The 23,073-nt window shown below is 41.3% G+C and overlaps 1 protein-coding gene across 3 annotated transcripts in view; it reads left to right on the top strand.

Annotated features, from left to right (window-relative positions):
- nbas (NBAS subunit of NRZ tethering complex) overlaps positions 1-23,073 on the top strand; it is a 304,149-nt gene that overhangs the window by 42,059 nt on the left and 239,017 nt on the right. For all 3 annotated transcript variants that reach the window (XR_011885018.1, XM_072251277.1, XM_072251278.1), the window contains 6 exons: positions 5,804-5,929; positions 6,404-6,555; positions 9,434-9,571; positions 16,299-16,377; positions 16,834-16,938; positions 22,372-22,508. Coding sequence is in view for 2 of the 3 variants with exons in the window: in XM_072251277.1 (XP_072107378.1) it covers positions 5,804-5,929; positions 6,404-6,555; positions 9,434-9,571; positions 16,299-16,377; positions 16,834-16,938; positions 22,372-22,508 (737 nt within the window). In the remaining variant the exon portion in view is untranslated. The remainder of the gene's footprint in view (positions 1-5,803; positions 5,930-6,403; positions 6,556-9,433; positions 9,572-16,298; positions 16,378-16,833; positions 16,939-22,371; positions 22,509-23,073) is intronic.

Below are 23,073 nucleotides of genomic sequence, written 5' to 3'. Positions count from 1 at the left end.
CCTTTTTTAAAGAAAGGGGCTTCCCTTCCTCCACTATCAACTCTGCTCTTAAACACATCTCCCCCATTTCACGTACATCTGCTCTCACTCCATCCTCCCGCCACCCCACTAGGAATAGGGTTCCCCTGGTCCTCACCTACCACCCCACCAGCCTCCGGGTCCAACATATTATTCTCCGTAACTTCCGTCACCTCCAACGGGATCCCACCACTAAGCACATCTTTCCCTCCCCCCCCCCCTCTGCATTCCGCAGGGATCGCTCCCTACACAACTCCCTTGTCCATTCGTCCCCCCCCATCCCTCCCCACTGATCTCCCTCCTGGCACTTATCCGTGTAAACGGAACAAGTGCTACACATGCCCTTACACTTCCTCCCTTACCACCATTCAGGGCCCCAAACAGTCCTTCCAGGTGAGGCAACACTTCACCTGTGAGTCGACTGGGGTGATATACTGCGTCCGGTGCTCCCGATGCTCCTTTTATATATTGGCGAGACCCGACGCAGACTGGGACACCGCTTTGCTGAACATCTACGCTCTGTCCGCCAGAGAAAGCAGGATCTCCCAGTGGCCACACATTTTAATTCCACATCCCATTCCCATTCTGACATGTCTATCCACGGCCTCCTCTACTGTAAAGATGAAGCCACACTCAGGTTGGAGGAACAACACCTTATATTCCGTCTGGGTATCCTCCAACCTGATGGCATGAACATCGACTTCTCTAACTTCCGCTAAGGCCCCACCTCCCCCTCGTACCCCATCTGTTACTCATTTTTATGCACACATTCTTTCTCTCACTCTCCTTTTTCTCCCTCTGTCCCTCTGAATATACCTCTTGCCCATCCTCTGGGTCCCCCTCCCCCTTGTCTTTCTTCCTGGACCTCCTGTCCCATGATCCTCTCGTATCCCCTTTTGCCTATCACCTGTCCAGCTCTTGGCTCTATCCCTCCCCCTCCTGTCTTCTCCTATCATTTTGGATCTCCCCCTCCCCCTCCAACTTTCAAATCCCTTACTTACTCTTCCTTCAGTTAGTCCTGACAAAGGGTCTCGGCCTGAAACATCAACTGCACCTCTTCCTACAGATGCTGCTTGGCCTGCTGCGTTCACCAGCAACTTTGATGTGTGTTGCTTTTTTTTTCTTCTATGGAGAGAGTTGGGCACCAACTTTCTGGGAGTGTACATAACAGATGATCTCACCTGGTCCCTCAACACTACCTTTTTAGTCAAGAAAGCACAGCAGCGACTCCACTTCCTAAGGAGATTGAGGGGCAAATGAGGCTCCCCCCCCCCCCCCACTCGCCATTCTAACCAATTTTTGCAGAAACATCATTGAGAGTGTCTGGACCAGCTACATAACTATCTGGTACAGGAATTGCAAGGCATCTGACTGCAGGACCCTACAAAGAATTGCGAAAACTGCTGAGAGGATCATCAGGGTCTCTCTTCCACCCATCCGAGATATTTATGAGGACTGCTGCATACCCAGGGCTCTGAACAATTCCAAAGATCCCTCCCGTCCATCCTACAATCTATTTGATGCTCTACCATAAGCCAGAAGATACAGTAGCATAAGGACAATGTCTGTTATGATGGGAAATAACTTCTTCCAGGCTGTGAAATTATTGAACTTCCTGATCACCCCCAGATCTCGTCATGTATGAAGTGCCAGGAGCATTATACTGTTTACTTTTTAATTTGTATTGTAAATACACCTTATGCTATATGCCAATCTTCTGGAATACATTTTATTATTTGTTAATTTATTTGTGGTAATATTACTTTGTGTTGTGTGAGAGTTATATGTACTGTGTTGTGCATCTTGGTCTGGAGGAATGATGTTCTGTTCGGTGGTATACGCGTACATGTTTGAATGACAATAAACTTGGAACTTGGTTGATATAAATGTTAGTATTTTTACCCTAAATCATATACATTTATGTTTTTGATCTTCTTTAAAAATAATATTTAGCATCTCCAGCGATGTTGCTGATAATGTTTGGGAGAATTTTTCTCATGAAGATAGTATCAGATCATAAACTTGTTCGAAAAAAAAGTCTTTTTCTATTACCAACTCATTGTTGATAGAATCTAGATGCTAGTCAACCATAGGAAGCCTTTTTGTGCTTGAGTGAATCTCACTTTGATTTAACGTGTTAATTATTCATTTGGTCTTTATACTAGACCTTGCATTTCTGAGTAATGTATAACAATTTTAATCTTTTGGTGAAAGATGTATGCCAAAGGAAAGTACTATACCAATGGTAGAAGCTTTTTGCAGATTTTTTTGTTTCATTTCTGGGTAAAGCTCTTTCATCATAATGGAAGAAAGACAGGGCTGACCAGTAAAATGAAGAAATATGTTAAAAGGTGGTGGTCCAGTATGCTGAATACAAGAATATCGAATAAGCTTCCCGCTTCCTGTTTTTTTCTCATCAGTGTTTGTATCACTTTGAAATGTATTATTGTGAACTGTTGGGTAACTATGCATTGCAAAAGATATGAGAGCTTATTTGTAGTGTGAGAAAATGGGATGTATTTTGTTTTATTCCTTTTGAGTGAGAATTGCTAAACAGTGATTTCATGTGAGCTACAATCTTCCATAAGTGGCCTCCTTAGAATTAAATCAACCAGACTAGTAATGTTGGTGATGCAAACGTGCACTTTTGCATCCAAGACGTTTAAATTTGAGTAGTCTGTCGTATTTCCATTTTGTTTTCCTTCAGCTCTTAAGGCTTTGCCAATAAACAATAACATTTCTTAAAACACCTTATACCTTTGTTGGATTTCTACTTACTTGGTGATTGTTATGTAGCTGGCATTTAGGGCAGCAACGATGGTCCTCCATCTCTAGAGGTGTTGATGGCTTTCTTCATTATGTCAGTAGCTTCACCTTGGTTTTCACTACTGTCAGTCATGCAAGTCCCAGGTGAAGACTGAGGAATGCCATCACACTCAGATGTAGAAGGATTCTTCATTACTGATTCTGTAACAATTTTGTTTTACCAGTTAGGGTTGTTAGCCCTGAGCCGAACCTCTGAACCTGGAGGACCGGTGGACAACTCTTAGTCTGGCCTCCACTCTTTGACCTGTTTGGGATGGGTGACCCTACCAAGCCCCAAAGCATAAAGCCATGACTCCAGCTAACATGGCTCTCTGGGCCACTGAGTCACACAAGCCTCCAAACCATGACAAGGTTGTTGTCATTTTTTAGGCTTATCAAAGTTTGACACCTTTAATTCTACTTGTATACTTCAGATTCATCTTCATTAAAGGGGATGATACAATTCATTGACATTCACTGTTTCTTCTTTCTTAAAATTATAAATATAAAGGTATATGGGATCTCTAAATATTGGTAAAACGTATGATAGGATTCCAAAGGAATCAGTGCCAATCCTCTTTAGCAATGATGGTTAGTTTCAATGATTTGGACTTGGTGTAAGACCGTGAATAGAAGTTTTCAGATGAAACCAATATGGGCAATTTGGCTGATAGAATTTTCTACTTCACTGTACCTCAGGTACGATCTACTGATTGTGTCCATCCTGATGAATTTGGAGAGGGGAAAACATGAAAAATGTTAAGAAACTTGGAAGGGTAGAGATGCCTGTAGTTATCTAAATATAGGAGGACAGATAAATATATTAATTGTGAAAGCATATAGGAAATGTATCGCTTGTTGGCCAAGGCACAGAAGAGATCAGTATGTGAACCAATGTACTACAGCATGCACACTGTTTTGATCCCCACCCTTTGAATGGATATGTAGAGATAGCCGAAATGCATCAAATACTAGATGGGGGTGGGGAGGGGTGGATATGCCGACAAGGCTAACATTTATTGTTCATGCTTAAATGTTGATTTAATTACAAACCCCATTTCCAGAAAAGTTGGGATATTTTCCAAAATGCAATAAAAACAAAAATCTGTGATATGTTAATTCATGTGAACCTTTATTTAACTGACAAAAGTACAAAGAAAAGATTTTTAATAGTTTTACTGACCAAATTAATTGTATTTTGTAAACATACACAAATTTAGAATTTGATGGCTGTAACACACTCAACAAAAGTTGGGACAGAGGCATGTTTACCATTGTGTTACATCACCTTTCCTTTTAATAACACTTTTTAATCGTTTTGAAACTGAGGATACTAATTGTAGTAGATTTGCAATTGGAAATTTTGTCCATTCTTGCTTGATATAAGACTTCAGCTGCTCAACAGTCCGTGGTCTCCGTTGTCTGATTCTCCTCTTCATGATGCTCCATACATTTTCAATAGGAGATAGATCTGGACTGGCAGCAGGCCAGTCAAGCACATGCACTCTGTGTCTACAAAGCCACGCTGTTGTAGCTCGTGCAGAATGTGGTCTGGCATTGTCCTCCTGAAATAAGCATGGAGGTCCTGGGAAGAGACGTCGCCTTGATAGCAACATATGTCTCTCTAAAATCCTAACATACGCCTCAGAGTCAATGGTACCTTCACATACATGCAACTCTCCCATGCCGTGGGCACTGATGCACCCCCATACCATCACAGATGCTGGCTTTTGCACCTTTCACTGATAACAATCTGGATGGTCGTTTTCATCTTTGACACGGAGAACTCAACGCCCGTTTTTTCCGAAAACTAGCTGAAATGTGGACTCATCTGACCACAGCACACGGTTCCACAGTCTTTCGGTCCATCTGAGATGAGCTCGGGCCCAGAGAACTCACCGGGGTTTCTGCATAGAGTTTATGTATGGCTTCCTCCTTGCATAATACAGTTTCCAGTTGCAGTTCTGGATGCAGCGACAGACTGTGTTGAGTGACAATGGTTTTCCGAAGTACTCCTGAGCCCAGGTGGCTATAATTGTCACAGTAGCATGACGGTTTCTTAGGCAGTGCCGCCTGAGAGCTCGAAGATCAGGCGCATTCAGCAGTGGTTTCCGACCTTGCCCTTTACACACTGAATTCTCTGAATCTTTTCACAATAGATGTTGAAAGACCTAAATTCTCTGCAATCTTGCATTGAGAAATGTTCCTTTTGAACTGACTAACAATTCTCTCACGAATTTTGGCACAAAGGAGTGAGCCACGACCCATCCTTGCTTGGAAAGACTGAGCCTTTGATGGACGCTACTTTTATACCCAGTTATGATACCTCACCTGTTACCAATTAGCCTGCTTAATGTGGAGTCTTCCAAACCAGTGTTACTTGAATATTCTGTGCACTTTTCAATCTTATTTTAACTCTGTCCCAACTTTTGTTGAGTGTGCTGCAGCCATCAGATTCTAAACTTGTGTATATTTACAAAATACAATTAAGTTGGTCGGTAAAACTATTGAAAATCCTTTCTTTGTACTTTTGTCAGTTAAATAAAGGTTCACGTGAATTAACATATCACAGATTTTTGTTTTTATTGCATTTTGGAAAATATCCCAACTTTTCTGGAAATGGGGTTTGTATGTAGCTTGACTGGTCATTTCAGAAGGCAACTATGAGTCAACCGTTTCGCCATAGATCTGAAATCACATAGAGACAGTGTCAGATGAAAATGGCAGATTACCTTCCTTGAAGGACAATTGATCTAGCATGCAGTCTTGTATAAAGCCATTAATGGTAATAAATCTGGATTCCTTTTTTTTTGTGTGGAATTATTGACTAGAGTATTTAAATAAAATGCTAACTAATGAAATGTCAGAAATATTAAAGCAATGCTGGATAGAAAATGATTGCATTGGGCAGACATGCTTTAGTCTTAAAATATCATTAATCATTGTGTATATTTGTCTTTTTAAAACTGTACTTCTTCAGATTGACAATGAAGAATATGGTGAAGCATTGAGTCTTGCACAAGCCTATGACCTTGACAGTGATCTAGTATATCAAAGACAATGGAGAAAATCACCTGTTAATATCGCTTCTATTCAGGATTACCTGGTATGTTTTCTTCATAAGACTTGACTATTTCAGCAGATTACCTAATTTCACATGTTTAGCTTTTAGATTTTATTTTTGCATCACCAGAGTTCAGCTTTTCTTTGTGAAGTGCATTTTAAATCTACTTTAAATTTGTTTTAATGGACTTGCCTGATAATTTGTTTTATCTGCCAAGAATCTTGTAATTAACAGTTTGGTCTTAATTCAAGTAGAGCTTTATTACCTTCTAACAAAGAGCAATATATTTTACGAGTTATTTCTTTAAGGTTATGAGTTTCATCTCACATAATGAACTCTGCAGATATCATCTTGCAACTCCAACATCCACCAATTTCTGATTTGTATTTTCATTGGTTCTCAGTGTCTTATCAGATGACACAGTTTCGATTTAAGACTCATGATTTGTTTTGTCTTTTGATTTCTGAGTAAGTGAATAGGATTGTTATTTAAAATTAATATCACTTGTTATTTCAGAGTAAAATTAAGAAACGCTCCTGGGTCCTACATGAATGTGTGGAAAGAGTACCTGAAAATGTTGATGCAGCCAGGGAGTTGCTTCAATATGGACTGAAAGGCACTGACTTGGAGGCACTTATTGCTATAGGAAAAGGAGAAGATAGAGGCAGGTTTGTCAGTTGATTTTAAGAATTATATGACTTCCTGCTCCTCCTTCTCTACCCATATATGCAATGTAACATCTAGTTTTATTTTTTAGTGTGGCATTAATTTCTACAGTTTGCAAAAAGTTATGGTATTCTGTTTCCAAATATCAACAGGTTAAAATCTACTGTTTCTTAGTTTTCCTTTGATATTGGTTAAAACTGGATGAAATTATTTTGTGAATGATTAAAGAATTTTGTGGCAAGCATACCTTACTTTGACATGATTTAATGCTGTTTTCTCATATTCACCTATTTAGTATTTCTCTCATAGAAACATAGAAAGCCTACCGCACAATACAGGCCCTTCAGCCCACAAAGTTGTGCCAAGCATGTCCTTACCTTAGAAATTACTAGGCTTACCCATAGCCCTCTATTTTTTCTAAGCTCCATGTACCTATCCAAAAGTCTGTTAAAAGACCCTATCGTATCCGCCTCCACCACCGTTGCCAGCAGCCCATTCCACACACACACCACTCTCTGAGTAAAAAAACTTACCCCTGATATCTCCTCTCTACCTACTCCCCAGCACCTTAAACCTGTATCCTCTTGTGGCAAACATTTCAGCCCTGGGAAGAAACCTCCGACTATCCTTACGCTCAATGCCTCTCATCATCTTATACACCTCTATCAAGTCACCTCTCATTTCTGTCGCTCCAAGGAGAAAAGGCGGACTTCACTCAGCCTTTTCTCATTAGGCATGCTCCCCAATCCAGGCAACATCCTTGTAAATCTCCTCTGCACCCTTTCTATGGCTTCCACATCCTTCCTGTAGTAAGGCGACCAAAACTGAGCACAGTACTCCAAGTGGGGTCTGACCAGGGTCCTATATAGCTGCAACATTACCTCTCGGCTCCTAAATTCAGTTCCACGATTAATGATTAAAGATCCCTGTGATCTTCTACACTGCCAAGAGTCTTACCATTAATGCTATATTCTGCCAATCATATTTGACCTACCAAAATGAACCACTTCACACTTATCTGGGTTGAACTCCATCCGCCACTTCTCAGCCCAGTTTTTCGGCAGAATCAATGTCCTGCTGTAACCTCTGACAGCTCTCCACACTATCCACAACACCTCCAACCTTTGTGTCATCAGCAAACTTACTAACCCATCCTCCACTTCCTCATCCAGGTCATTTATAAAAATCACGAAGAGTAAGGGTCCCAAAACGGATCCCTGAGGCACTCCACTGGTGATCAACCTCCATGCAGAATATGACTCATCTCGAACTACTCTTTGCCTTCTATGGGCAAGTCAGTTCTAGATCCACAAAGCAATGTCCCCTTGGATCCCCTGCCTCCTTACTTTCTCAATAAGCCTTGCATGGGGTACCTTATCAAATGCCTTTCTGAAATCCATATACACTATATCTACTGCAATTCCTTCATCAGTGTGTTTAGTCACATCCTCAAAAAATTCAATCAGGCTCATAAGGCATGACCTGCCCTTGACAAAGCCATGCTGACTCTTCCTAATCATATTATACCTCTCCAAATATTCATAAATCCTGCCTCTCAGGATCTTCTCCATCAACTTGCCAACCACTGAAGTAAGGCTCACTGGTCTATAATATCCTGGGCTATCCCTACTCCCTTTCTTGAATAAAGGAACAACATCCGGAACCACTCCCATCCCCATTGATGATTCAAAGATCATCACCAGAGGCTCAGTAATCTCCTCCCTTGTCTCCCACAGTAGCCTGGGGTACATCTCATCCGGTCCCGGCGACTTATCCAACTTGATGCTTTCCAAAACGTCCAGCACATCCTCTTTCTTAATATCTACATGCTCAAGCTTTTCAGTCTGCTGCAAGTCATCACTACAATCACCAAGATCCTTTTCCATTGTGAATACTGAAGTAAAGTATTCATTAAGTACCTCTGCTATTTCCTCTGGTTCCATAGACACTTTCCCACTGTCACACTTGATAGGTCCTATTCTTTCACGTCTGATCCTCTTGCTCTTCACATACTTGTAGAATGCCTTGGGGTTTTCCTTAATCCTGCCCGCCAAGGCTTTCTCATGGCCCCTTCTGGCTCTCCTAATTTCCTTTTTAAGCTCCTTCCTATTAGCCTTATAATCTTCTAGATCTCTAACATTACCTTGCTCTCTGAACCTTTTGTAAACTTTTCTTCTTGACTAGATTTTCAACAGCCTTTGTACACCACGGTTCCTGTACCCTACCATAACTTCCCTGTCTTATTGGAACGTACCTATGCAGAACCCCATACAAATATCCCCTGAACATTTGCCACATTTCTTCCGTATTTTTCCCCTGAGAACATCTGTTCCCAATTTAAGCTTCCAACTTCCTGCCTGATAGCCTCATATTTCCCCTTACTCCAATTAAACGCTTTTCTAACTTGTCTGTTCCTATCTCTTTCACAGTTACACATTGTAAATATTGCGATTTTCATGGTGACAAATGTTTTCGTTGTATTCTGTGTACCTGTTTTGTTCTAATTTATTTCAAACAAAATATATTTTATTTTTATAATTGTTGGTTGATGTTCTCAAGCCAGTATGTCCATAACTTAAAATTCAAGGCTACAGTGGTTTCACTTTAATTATTTGAACCTTAGTTGGTAGAAAATGTCATAGATATCCTTACAACACTCATAAAATCTACTGTTCTACTGTAACCCCTGTGAAATATTGTTTGGGGAGCAATAATTTTGCACAGTGTTATAAAATCAGGCAGTAAACTGGCATATTAATCTTTTATCTGATAGAATTATTGCAGTTCATTACAAAGGTAGTAGGTTTATAATTGTGTATATAATAGAAGTCGAAATACCACATGGTCCATGAGAGTATTTTTCATTTTCCTTTTTAACAGATTCATTTTGCCTGGGAATCTGGACTTTGATGAACTTCCCTATGAGGATTTCATGTCACCAATTGAGGAAGTGCAGAGAAGAAAAGAACGGGAGGCTACAAAGAGGCAGGAGCTGCTCCAGTTTGTGGACTTTTCCATGTGAGTCCATGCATTGATTTTCAATTTCCAGCAAAGTATGGCAACATTGGAAATGGGATCGAATTATTTAAATTATTTTTGCTTTTCTCTTTATCTTCTCCTCTTCCCTCCTCATTGACATGTCATGGCAAAGCAGGATTTTTTTTGTATCTATATGCTGTTACTGACAGTAGATAATCATAAATGCAGGTGTTGCTTGCTTAGAGTTTTATTAATTTAGTTTTGGACTTGTAAATGCTCCAAGCATGCATTTGAGTATATAGTCATGTGGTGCCAGCGTTCCTGAGTTCACTAAAGATAACACACTTACTGAATCTATTAATTGCAGGGAGAATATTTGGAGTTTGGAAGAACTGTAAGCTTAAGAAAGCTATGGACTTGGTCCCCAAAATCTCTCTGTATAGTCATAGTCATACTTTATTAATCCTGGGGGAAATTGGTTTTTGTTACAATTGTTCCATAAATAATAAATAGTAATAGAACCGTAAATAGTTAAATAGTAATATGTAAATTATGCCAGTAAATTATGAAATAAGTCCAGGATCAGCCTATTGGCTCAGGATGTCTGACCCTCCAAGGGAGGAGTTGTAAAGTTTGATGGCCACAGGCAGGAGTGACTTCCTATGACGCTCTGTGTTGCATCTCGGTGGAATGAGTCTCTGGCTGAATGTACTCCTGTGCCCACCCAGTACATTATGTAGTGGATGGGAGACATTGACCAAGATGGCATGCAACTTAGACAGCATCCTCTTTTCAGACATCACCGTGAGAGAGTCCAGTTCCATCCCCACAACATCACTGGCCTTACGAATGAGTTTGTTGATTCTGTTGGTGTCTGTCACCCTCAGCCTGCTGCCCCAGCACACAACAGCAAACATGATAGCACTGGCCACCACAGACTTGTAGAACATCCTCAGCATCGTTCGGCAGATGTTAAAGGACCTCAGTCCTCAGGAAATAGAGACGGCTCTGACCCTTCTTGTAGACAGCCTCAGTGTTCTTTGACCAGTCCAGTTTATTGTCAATTCGTATCCCCAGGTATTTGTAATCCTCCACCATGTCCACACTGACCCCCTGGATGGAAACAGGGGTCACCGGTACCTTAGTTCTCCTCAGGTCTACCACCAGCTCCTTAGTCTTTTTCACATTAAGCTGTAGATAATTCTGCTCACACCATGTGACAAAGTTTCCTACCGTAGCCCTGTACTCAGCCTCATCTCCCTTGCTGATGCATCCAACTATGGCAGAGTCATCCGAAAACTTCTGAAGACGACAGGACTCTGTGCAGTAGTTGAAGTCCGAGGTGTAAATGGTGAAGAGAAAGGGAGACAAGACAGTCCCCTGTGGAGCCCCAGTGCTGCTGATCACTCTGTCGGACCCATGGTGTTGCAAGCGCACGTACTGTGGTCTGCCAATCAGGTAATCGAGAATCAATGATACCAGGGAAGCATCCACCTGCATCGCTGTCAGCTTCTCCCCCAGCAGAGCAGGGCGAATGGTGTTGAACGCACTGGAGAAGTCAAAAAACATGACCCTCACAGTGCTCGCTGGCTTGTCCAGGTGGGCATAGACATGGTTCAGCAGGAAGATGATGGCATCCTCAACTCCTAGTCGGGGCTGGTAGGCGAACTGGAGGGGATCTAAGCATGGCCTGACCATAGGCTGGAGCAGCTCCAGAACAAGTCTGTCCAGGGTCTTCATGATGTGGGAGGTCAATGCCACCGGTTTGTAGTCATTGAGGCCGCTGGGGCGCGGCGTCTTCGGCACAGGGACGAGGCAGGACGTCTTCCACAATACAGGAACCCTCTGGAGCCTCAGGCTCAGGTTGAATACATGGCGAAGTACTCCACGTAGCTGAGGGGCACAGGCTCTGAGCACCCTGGTACTGACACCATCCGGGCCTGCAGCCTTGCTTGTATTTCAACAGTGTTAAAGGTCTTGCGGTTAACAGTAGATTGTCCTTTTATATTACTTGTATATTTGTATAGGCAACGCTTTAAATGGAAAAGTTTACTTATATTTATTGTTTGAATATTTGAATGAAACACCAGCCTGTTAATACAATGAAATTCTGCTCTTGGGTCCTTGTGTGAAGCATCAACAGTGCTAAAATTATGGTTATTATTTCCTTCACCTGTAATTTTATTGTTTTTCAGCATATGATCATTCATTAAACTATTGCATTTTTGCACTGTATCAATCAGCTAAACAAAATAAGGTTCAAACTACTTGGTTTTGTTACTGATAGTACTTTTCTGTTACCCAGGAATGTGTACAATTCTGTATTTGTGGCAATACATTGTATTGGAAGCATCAAAGAAAATACTAGAATATATAAGAAAATGAGATGCACAGTAATAGATAATATATTGATCCTAAAGGAAATTACAGTGTCACGGTAGCATTACAAGTGCACAGATATACATATTAGAAGAGAAATAGAAAGAATAAAAAATAAGAGCCTAGCGCTGTCGTGCAGGAGGGAAGGAGGGAGAAGAGGAATGCGGTAGTCGTAGGGGATTCCATAGTCAGGGGAACGGACAGGAGATTCTGTGAGCCTGATAGAGATACCCCGCGTGGTGTGTTGCCTCCCAGGTGCCAGGGTACGGGATGTCTCGGATCGGGTCCTGAATATTCTGAAGGGGGAGGGTGAGCAGCCAGTTGTCTTGGTACATGTTGGTACCAATGACGTCGATAGGGCAAAGGAGGAGGTCCTGAAGAGAGATTTCCAGGAGTTAGGAAGGAAGCTGAGAAGCAGGACCTCCAGGGTAGTAATCTCGGGATTGCTACCTGTGCCACGTGCTAGCGAGGGCAAGAATAGTAGAATCAGTCTGAGAGACTAGTGTAGGGGGCAGGGCTTCAGATTCTTGGATAATTGGGATCTCTTCTAGGGGAAGTGTGACCTGTTCAAAATGGACAGGTTACACCTGAACCCGAAGGGGACCAATATCCTGGCGGAAAGTTTAATAGAGCTGTTAGGGAGGGTTTAAACTAATTTGGCAGGGGGATGGGAACCGGAATGACAGAGTGGAGGAAGGGGAAAACAGAAATAAATCTAAGGTAGTGAGCAGTAAAGATGTCAGGAAAGACAGGCAGGTGATGGGGCAAATTTGTAGCCATTGGAATGAGTTGCAGTGCAATAAAGTTGCAGTGAATCAAAGTGTATCAAATACTCTGGTCTTAGAAGGTGTCATACTTAAATGCCCGCAGCATAAGGAATAAGGTGGATGATCTTGTCGTACAGCTACAGATTGGCAGGTATGATATTGTGGCCATCACTGAGACCTGGCTAAAGGATGCATGTCTTTGGGAGCTGAACGTCCAAGGATACACGATGTATCGGAAGGGTAGGATGGTAGGCAGATGGGGAGGCTTTATTGGTAAGAAATGATATTAAATCATTAGAAAGAGGTGATATAGGATCGGAAGGTGCAGCATCTTTATGGGTTGAGCTGAGAAATAGCAGGGATAAAAGGACCCTGATGGTAGTTATTTATAGGCCTCCAAACAGCTGCAGGGATGTGGACTACAAATTACAACTGGAAATAGAAAAGGCTTGTCAGAAGGGCAGTGTTATGATAATTGTGGGGGATTTTAACGCGAGTGGATTGGGAAAATCAGGATGGCACTGGATCTCAAAAGAGAGAATTTGTAGAATGTCTGCGAGATGGCTTTTTAGAACAGCTTGTTGTTGAGCCCACTAGGAGATCAGCTGTACTGGATTGGGTATTGTGTAATGAACCGGAGGTGATTAGAGAGATTGAGGTGAAGGAACCCTTAGGAGGCAGTGATCATAACATGATTGAGTTCACTGTGAAATTAGAAAAAGAAAAACCGAAATCTGATGTGTCGGTATTTCAGTGGAGTAAAGGAAATTACAGTGGCATGAGAGAGGAACTGGCCAAAGTTGACTGGAAAGGGACAGTGGCGGGAAAGACAGCAGAGCAGCAGTGGCTGGAGTTTATGCGAGAAGTGAGGAAGGTGCAAGACAGGTATATTCCAAAAAAGAAGAAATTTTCGAGTGCAACTGTGGTTGACAGGAGAAGTCAAAGCCAAAGTTAAAGCAAAGGAGGGGGCATACAAGGAAGCAAAAATTAGTGGGAAGACAGAGGATTGGGAAGTTTTAAAAACCTTACAAAAGGAAACCAAGAAGGTCATTAAGAGGGAAAAGGTTAACTATGAAAGAAAACTAGCAAATAATGTCAAAGAGGATACTAAAAGCTTTTTCAAGTATATAAAGAGTAAAAGACAGGTGAGAGTAGATATAGGACCGATAGAAAATGATGCTGGAGAAATTGTAATGGGAGATAAGGAGATGGCAGAGGAACTGAACGAGTATTTCGCATCAGTTTTCACTGAGGAAGACATCAGCAGTATACCAGACACTCAAGGGTGGCAGGGAAGAGAAGTGTGTGCAGTCACAATTACAACAGAGAAACTACTCAGGAAGCTGAATAGTCTAAAGGTAGATAAATCTCCCGGACCAGATGGAATGCACCCTCTTGTTCTGAAGGAAGTAGCTGTGGAGATTGCGGAGACATTAGCGATGATCTTTCAAAAGTCGATAGATTCTGGCATGGTTCCAGAGGACTGGAAGATTGCAAATGTCACTCCGCTATTTAAGAAGGGGGCAAGGAAGCAAAAAGGAAATTATAGACCTGTTAGCTTGACATCGGTGGTTGGGAAGTTGTTGGAGTCAATTGTCAAGGATGAGGTTACAGAATACCTGGAGGCATATGACAAGATAGGCAGAACTCAGCATGGATTCCTTGAAGGAAAATCCTGCCTGACAAACCTATTACAATTTTTTGAGGAAATTACCAGTAGGCTAGACAAGGGAAATGCAGTGGATGTTGTATATTTGGATTTTCAGAAGGCCTTTGACAAGGTGCCACACATGAGGCTACTTAACAAGATAAGAGCCCATAGAATTACAGGAAAGTTACGTACGTGGATAGAGCATTGGCTGATTGGCAGGAAACAGAGTGGGAATAAAGGGATCCTATTCTGGTTGGCTGCCGGTTACCAGTGGTTTTCCACAGGGGTCCGTGTTGGGGCTGCTTCTTTTTACATTGTACATCAACGATTTAGATTATGGAATAGATGGCTTTGTGGCTAAGTTTGCTGATGACACGAAGATAGGTGGAGGGGCTGGTAGTGCTAAGGAAATGGAGAGTCTGCAGAGAGACTTGGATAGATTGGAAGAATGGGCAGAGAAGTGGCAGATGAAGTACAATGTTGGAAAGTGTATGGTTATGCACTTTGGGAAACAAAAATAAACGGGCAGACTATTATTTAAATGGGGAAAGAATTCAAAGTTCTGAGATGCAACGGTAACTGGGAGTCCTCGTATAGGATACCCTTAGAGTAAACTTCCAGGTTGAGTCAGTAGTGAAGAAGGCGAATGCAATGTTGGCATTCATTTCTAGAGGAATAGAGTACAGGAGCAGGGATGTTATGTTGAGGCTCTATAAGGCGTTGGTGAGACCTCACTTGGAGTACTGTGGGCAGTTTTGGTCTCCTTATTTAAGAAAGGATGTGCTGACGTTGGAGAGGGTACAGAGAAGATTCACTAGAATGATTCCGGGAATGAGAGGGTTAATATATGAGGACCGTTTGTCCGCTTTTAGACTGTATTCCTTGGAGTTTAGAAGAATGAGGGGAGACCTCATAGAAACATTTCGGATATTGAAAGGCACGGACAGAGTGGATGTGGCAAAGTTGTTTCCCATGATGGGGGAGTCTAGTACGAGAGGGCATGACTTAAGGATTGAAGGGCGCCCATTCAGAACAGAAATGCGAAGAATTTTTTTTAGCCAGAGGGTGGTGAATCTATGGAATTTGTTGCCACGGGCAGCAGTGGAGGCCAAGTCATTGGGTGTATTTAAGGCAGAGATTGATAGGTATCTGAGTAGCCAGGGCATCAAAGGTTATGGTGAGAAGGTGGGGGAGTGGGACTAAATGGGAGAATGGATCAGCTCATGATAAAATGGCGGAGCAGACTCGATGGGCTGAATGGCTGACTTCTGCTCCTTTGTCTTATGGTCTTATGGTCTCATGGCCTCAAGCAGTCTAACAGGAGGAAGTCATCACTTCCCCAGTTGTAGGTTGACTCATTATAGAATCTAATGCTGAGGGTAAGAATAACCTCATATAGCACTCTTTGGACCAGTGCAGTGGTCTTCATCTATTACTAAAAATGCTCCTCTATTCACCCAAGGTGGTATGTAGGGATGAGAAACATTGTCCAGAATTGCCAGGATTTTCCGTAAGGTCCTTTGTTCTACCACAGCCTCCAGTGTGTCCAGTTTGACTCCTATAACAGGACCAGTCGTTCTAATCAGTTTGAGCTGTTGGCATCACCCGTGTTGATGCCATTGCCTCAGCACACCACCACATAGAAGATTGTACTAGAAAAAACAGACTGGTAGAACATGTGAAGGAAAGGCCTACATCAAAGGATCTCAGTCTCCTCAGGGTGTAGAGGCAACTCTGGCCCTTCTTGTACACAGCTTCTGTGTTGCTCCACTCCAGTCTGTCATCCAGGTGCACCACCAGGCATTTGTAGGCCTTCACCACCTCCACGTCGCCACCATCAGTAGTAACGGAGCAGTGCAGGCTTAATCTCCCTAAAGTCCAGTGCCAACTTTTTTGCCTTTTGATGTTAAGCTTCAGGTGATTCAGCTTACACCATTTGACAATTGTAACAGTAGCTTTCTTTTCCCAGGTTGACACTTGAACAAAAAGAACTTTGTCGTTGTAGATTGAAGCTATTAACCTACTTAAATCGTCTAGCAACTTATGAGGTATGAAAATATTTCATTAAATTTTATCCTATAAATCTAATTATTTCAGGACTTAAAGTCATGGTTTTCATATAATGTGAAATAAAAATGGAAGATACTCGAAACATTCAACTGGTGAGGCATCATCTACGCAAAGAGGAAGATAGTTAAAGTTTCAGGTCGAAGACTCTTCATCAGCTTGTGGATCATTATCTGATGAAGGAATGTTCTTTATTTCAGACTTACAGCATGAACAGTTAGTTTGATTTTTGCTTGTTTAGTAGACCTGCCAAAGGGAATTGTGATATTGCATATTTTTTGAGTTTAATTGCTGCTGTCATTGTGAGGCATTGACTTTGTTATTTGGGAAATGATAGTGGTTCACAGTAATAATCAGAAGTTAAATATACACAGACTCAATACTGTATGGCTTTGTTCTAATACTTGGGTGAAGTGATTTGTAATTTTTGTTCGCAGGAAATCCTTGGAGGGCTTCATGCTGCAGAGCAAAGATATGACTCAGAATTCTTCAAAAAATTTAGGAGTCAGAACATTGTATTATCAGCAAGAACATATGCGAGGGTATAGTAAATTTTCTGAAAATACAAATGTTAGTCGTATTAAGATTTCTTCTCTTCAAGGTAATTAATTTGGTTTGCTATTCTGTCTTTTAAAAGCAAAATCAGCAGCCAAAACAGTACAATTAATGCAAATGGATTTTTGGGTCTCAAGACCTAGTTATTTTCATACCAAACTCCATAAGCAATATAATAGTTTTGTTGCTGAATTAAGCGGAGGTATAGTGCAATAATCTAGAGAATAAACAGTGTCTCCACAGCAGATTGAGAATTCAAATTGGTTTTTAAAAACTCACGTTGGTAAGAGTGGCCAACTTGCTACCAGATTATCATAAAAACTAAGCTGGTTCATTAATAACCTTTTGGAGAAGCAAATATGTTTCCTAGCTTGGACTGGCTTATCTCCTGTCCTACTTTAAAATGATTGAATCTTAATTAGTATATGAAGTGGCCTGACAATGCACTTAGTTATATTAAACATTTTAATTAATAAGAATAAAATCAGACAGACTACTATGTTTTGATCCACGCAGCAAATTAATTCCCAACAAAGACATATTTGAGCTTGAAAAAGTCATGATTTCAGGGTAAGCATGGCTGAATAAAACTTATGCTGCTGACTAAACCATAGAAACTACAGCACAGAAACAGGCCTTTTGGCCCTTCTTAGCTGTGCCTAGTCCCACTGACCTGCACACGGACCATATCCCTCCATACACCTCCCATCCATGTATCTGTCCAATTTATTCTTAAAAGTTAAAAAAGAACCCGCATTTACCACCTCGTCTGGCAGCTCATTCCATACTCCCACCACTCTTTGTGTGAAGAAGCCCCCCCTAATGTTCCCTTTAAACTTTTCCCCCCTCACCCTTAACCCATGTCCTCTGGTTTTTTTCTCCCCTTGCCTCAGTGGAAAAAGCCTGCTTGCATTCACTCTATCTATACCCATCATAATTTTATATACCTCTATCAAATCTCCCCTCATTCTTCTACGCTCCAGGGAATAAAGTCCCAACCTATTCAAACTTTCTCTGTAACTGAGTTTCTCAAGTCCCGACAACATCCCTGTAAACCTTCTCTGCACTCTTTCAACCTTATTTATATCCTTCCTGTAATTTGGTGACCAAAACTGAACACAATACTCCAGATTCGGCCTCACCAATGCCTTATACATTCTCATCATAACATTCCAGCTGTTATACTCAATACTTTGATTAATAAAGGCCAATGTACCAAAAGCTCTCTTTACGACCCTATCTACCTGTGACGCCACTTTTAGGGAATTTTGTATCTCTATTCCCAGATCCCTCTGTTCCACTGCACTCCTTAGTGCCTTACCATTAACCCTGTATGTTCTACGTTGGTTTGTCCTTCCAACGTGCAATACCTCACACTTGTCAGTATTAAACTCCATCTGCCATTTTTTTAGCCCATTTTTCCAGCTGGTCCAAGTCCCTCTGCAGGCTCTGAAAACCTTCCTCACTGTCTACTACACCTCCAAACTTTGTATCATCAGCAAACTTGCTGATCCAATTTACCACATTATCATCCAGATCATTGACGTAGATGACAAATAACAATGGACCCAGCACTGATCCCTGTAGCATACCACAAGTCACAGGCCTCCACTCAGAGAAGCAATTCTCTACCACCACTCTCTGGCTTCTTCCATCGAGCCAATGTCTAATCCAATTTACCACCTCTCCATGTATACCTAGCGACTGAACTTTCCTAACTAATCTCCCATGCAGGACCTTGTCAAAGGCCTTACTGAAGTCCATGTAGACAATATCCACTGCCTTCCCTTCATCCACCTGGTAACCTCCTCAAAAAACTCCAATAGATTGGTCAAACATGACCTACCACGCACAAAGCCATGTTGACTCTCCCTAATAAGTCCCAGTCTATCCAAATGCTTGTAGATTCTGTCCCTTAGTACTCCCTCCAATAACTTACCTACTACCGATGTTAAACTTACTGGCCTATAATTTCCCGGATTACTTTTCGATCCTTTTTTAAACAACGGAACAACATGAGCCACTCTCCAGTCCTCCGGCACCTCACCTCTAGACAGCGACATTTAAAATATTTCTACCAGGGCCCCTGCAATTTCAACGCTAGTCTCCTTCGAGGTCCGAGGGAACACCCTGTCAGGTCCCGGGGATTTATCCACTTTAATTTTCCTCAAGACAGCAAGGACCTCCTCCTTTTCGATCTGTACAGTTTCCATGATCTCACTACTTGTTTCCCTTAATTCCATAGACTTCATGCCAGTTTCCTTAGTAAACACAGACGCAAAAAACCTATTTAAGATCTCCCCCATTTCCTTTGGTTCCGCACGTAGCTGACCACTCTGATCTTCAAGAGGACCAATTTTATCCCTTACAATCCTTTTGCTCTTAATATACCTGTAAAAGCTCTTTGGATTATCCTTCACTGACTGCCAAGGCAACCTCATGTCTTCTTTTAGCCCTCCTGATTTCTTTCTTAAGTATTTTCTTGCACTTCTTATACTCCTCAAGCACCTTATTTACTCCCTGCTTCCTATACACGTCATACAACTCCCTCTTCTTCTTTATCAGAGTTGCAATATCCCTTGAGAACCAAGGTTCCTTATTCCTATTCACCTTGCCTTTAATCCTGACAGGAACATACAAATTCTGCACTCTCAAAATTTCTGCTTTGAAGGCTTCCCACCTACCGATCACATCCATGCCAGAGAACAACCTGTCCCAATCCACGCTTTTTAGATCCTTTCTCATTTCTTCAAATTTGGCCTTTTTCCAGTTAAGAACCTCAACCTTAGGACCAGATCTATCCTTGTCTATGATCAAGTTGAAACTAATGGTGTTATGATCACTGGAACCAAAGTGCTCCCCTACACAGGCTTCTGTCACTTGTCAACTCGTTTCCTAACAGGAGATCCAATATTGCATCCATGTGATTTCTCCCAGGTGGTGAATATTTTGTGCCACTTGGCAGAAACACTGAGGATACTGAATGTGTTCTAGGAGAGTGGTTGTTCAGTACTTATTACCAGAAGTGTCTGAAACTGTAAGAGAGCTTTCACCAGCAGCCAGGATGTTGGAAGCTTGAGAAGATGGGATTTCACTCAGGTCCACTGCCCCAGCAGAAAAAGGCAGCAGCAGCGTGTTGCGGCAGTGTAAGAAAGCTTTGACCAGCAACCAACCTGTGTTTGTGATTGATTAACAAAAGCAAATTAAAGGAAGACAAGGGCAAGCACAGTGACCATCGTCAGAGTGGTGATCTTGAGGCTTTAGCTCTTTGAGACTTCAGCGAAGAGAGGCTTCAAAGAAAAGGTCTGGGTTAAATTTTTTTCCCTTCCTTTCCCTTCCCCTTACAACTGCTCAGTTAGGAAGGTAGAGATGCCAGGCATGATTGTTGAATGCTCCTCTTGCAAGATGTGGGAAGGTAGGGAGATCTCCTGTATCCCTGATGACTGCAGCTGTGAGAGGCGCATCCAGCTGCAGCTTTTAACAATCCGCGTTGAGCTGGAACTGGTTGAACTGGATTTGGGAGACTGAAGGGGTAATGGATAAGGCATATAAGAAAAGTAGTTACACCCAAGGTGTAGGAGACAAGAAATTGGGTGACAGAAAGGGAAAAGGAGTTAAGGAGCCAGTGCAGAGCACCCCAGTGGCTAGCCCCCCTGTGGCTAGCCCCCCTCAACAACAGGTGTATTTTCAGTGGGAATTTCTTTAGCCAGAGAGTGGTGAGACTGTCTAATTCCTTGCCACGGGTGGCAGTGGAGGCTAAACCTTTATGTATATTTAAGGCAGATGTTGATAAGTTCTTGATTGGTCAAGGCATGAAGAGATATGGGGAGAAAGCAAGATATTAGAGGTGCGAGGAAAATTAGATTAGCCATGACAGTATGGTAGAGCAGACTTGATGGTCCAAATGGCCTAATTCTGCTCCCATATCTTACGGTCTTAAAATGAATTGCAGAAGAACATGACCTCAACACTTACTGGGATAACAGTTAGGGCAGTTGGATCCTGCAGATAATTAATGATAAAGTCTTAGTAGGATATGTATGTTTCAACAATGGATGAAATGAGGCAGCAGCAATGATAATGGTTGTGGGAGGTAGAGTTGTAAGAGAAGTCAGCTGAAACAGTCTCAACCTTCAGCTGTTCTCTTTCGAACAATTACTGTTTTCCTCAGCTTAAACCTTGTATTCAAGAGAGGCAGATTTTCGCCATGTGAAGTCTGATCTGGCTTTAACACAAAAATAGGATTGGGCCCCTCCAAAGTTGCTCATTTTTGGAACACTCTTCTGTTTCAAAGACTTAATAGAAGTATTGTGTCCATACTCATCTCCAACTGGTGCAATAAGCTACTGGACTTGTCACTAAGATTTAAACCACATGGTAAACTGTGACTATACTTTCTTCTTTAATTTAGCAAGTGAAACTACTAAACTCGAATTTCAAACTTTCATCTCGCTCCAATTTCTTTCTTCTCCCCTCATTCCTTTTCTGAGCTCAGCTTTTGTTATTTCAGTTGACACTTTCTGTTCCGTCAGCTGTCTTTTTTGACTGCACATTTGCTGACATTATATATAAAAAATATAGTTTATCTCCTGGGTACTCTTTCCATCTCCTTCAAATTTGCTTTCAACATACCTGTCTTTAAGTTTTTATTTAAAAATAAAGACTTTCAGACTCTTTCAAACAATCATCCTGTAACTTTCCTTCCTTTACTTGAATTCAACTTTAGAGCATCCCTATTTGCTAGAATTCATCTTTTGAATCCTGACAGTTATGTTTTGGTGATGGTTTTTAACTGACTAGTACCAAGATGTAAATAAAGGGATAGTTAATCAAAAGAATCTAATATATTTTGTTCTAGCAATAATAACACTGAACACATTTTCATAGAATTGTACTTCCAAAGACCATTTACTGTCTTTCAGAAGACTGTATTTCTTCAAGTTGAGTAAAACTATAATTAAAAATACTTTAAAAAAACACTTGGCTAGTGAAGGTTATCTATGAAAAAAGAAAACTTTTAAGTTTTTGATTGATCTTTTATCACAAAGATAGAATTCCCCCCCTTTGTTTTGTAGACTATTGCAAGCAAATATAATAATGCCCACAAATTTCATTTGGGAAAACATTTCTAGGAATAGTGTCCTTTTGAGAACAATGATGAGGGAGAAATTGCTGTCAAAGCTGACAGCAAGTAGATCACATCTTGGATATATTCTGCTAGTGTTGATTGTGAAAGTAGCTGGCTTTGTAACAGTAGACATTAAATGTTGGGGTAGAGAAAATGAAAAAAGTAAAGCCCATTGTCTCTTAACTGTTAACTGTCTCAAAGCTTTTGACAAGAATGAACTTGGTCAATCTGAGTAGAAGTGTTTGGTGGTGTTTGAATAATATTACCAACTGTGCTTTTTTCTTTCAAATAGGAGAGCAATGTCCGTGCTTTGGAGATTCTTTTCACCTACCATGGTTCTGATCTATTGCCTCATCGGCTGGCTATTCTTTCAAACTTTCCTGAGACAACAACTCCTCATGAGTATTCTTTTCTTCTGCCAGAAGCAAGGTAGGAGTATTCAAAAGCATCTGAAACAACTTTATTCCTTTGTACTGAAGATTTCATATTAAAGTAATCTCATGTTTTTTTACGTGTTTGTTTTTGAAGTTTAATTTTGAGTGGATCCTTAAAATAGACTTAGTTATAATATGAAATTACAGGTGATTTTAAATTTCCAAAGGTGAGCATTAAATTTTCCAATTTCTTGCTCATTTTCTCTCAACACATTTCACTAACCTGATCCTCTGTCCTATCTGGTTCCATTTGCACATCATCCTTCATTCCTCCTTAGCTCACCTTCCTTTTGAACGGCTTTTTTTTTTTGCTCCACTTTGTTCTGACGCAATGTCTCAGCTTGACACATTGACAATTCATTTCTTCTGTCCAGACACAGGCAAATGCAGAGACACAGGTGCACACACAAATACAGTTATTTTCACTAAAGATTCCAAACTGACAGAAGTGATAAAGCATAGCTTGAATTAAACTGTGGTGGATTATATTGCAATTATAGTGAATTTAAAGCTGTTTTAAAAATTAGACTGGAATATTAATTATGTGAATTAAAAAAACC

This window comes from Mobula birostris, chromosome 2 (assembly GCF_030028105.1).
Source record: "Mobula birostris isolate sMobBir1 chromosome 2, sMobBir1.hap1, whole genome shotgun sequence".
NCBI classification, from domain to species: domain Eukaryota; kingdom Metazoa; phylum Chordata; class Chondrichthyes; order Myliobatiformes; family Myliobatidae; genus Mobula; species Mobula birostris.
Note: the sequence above shows the minus strand (reverse complement) of the source record. Positions and strands in the feature narration are given on the sequence as shown.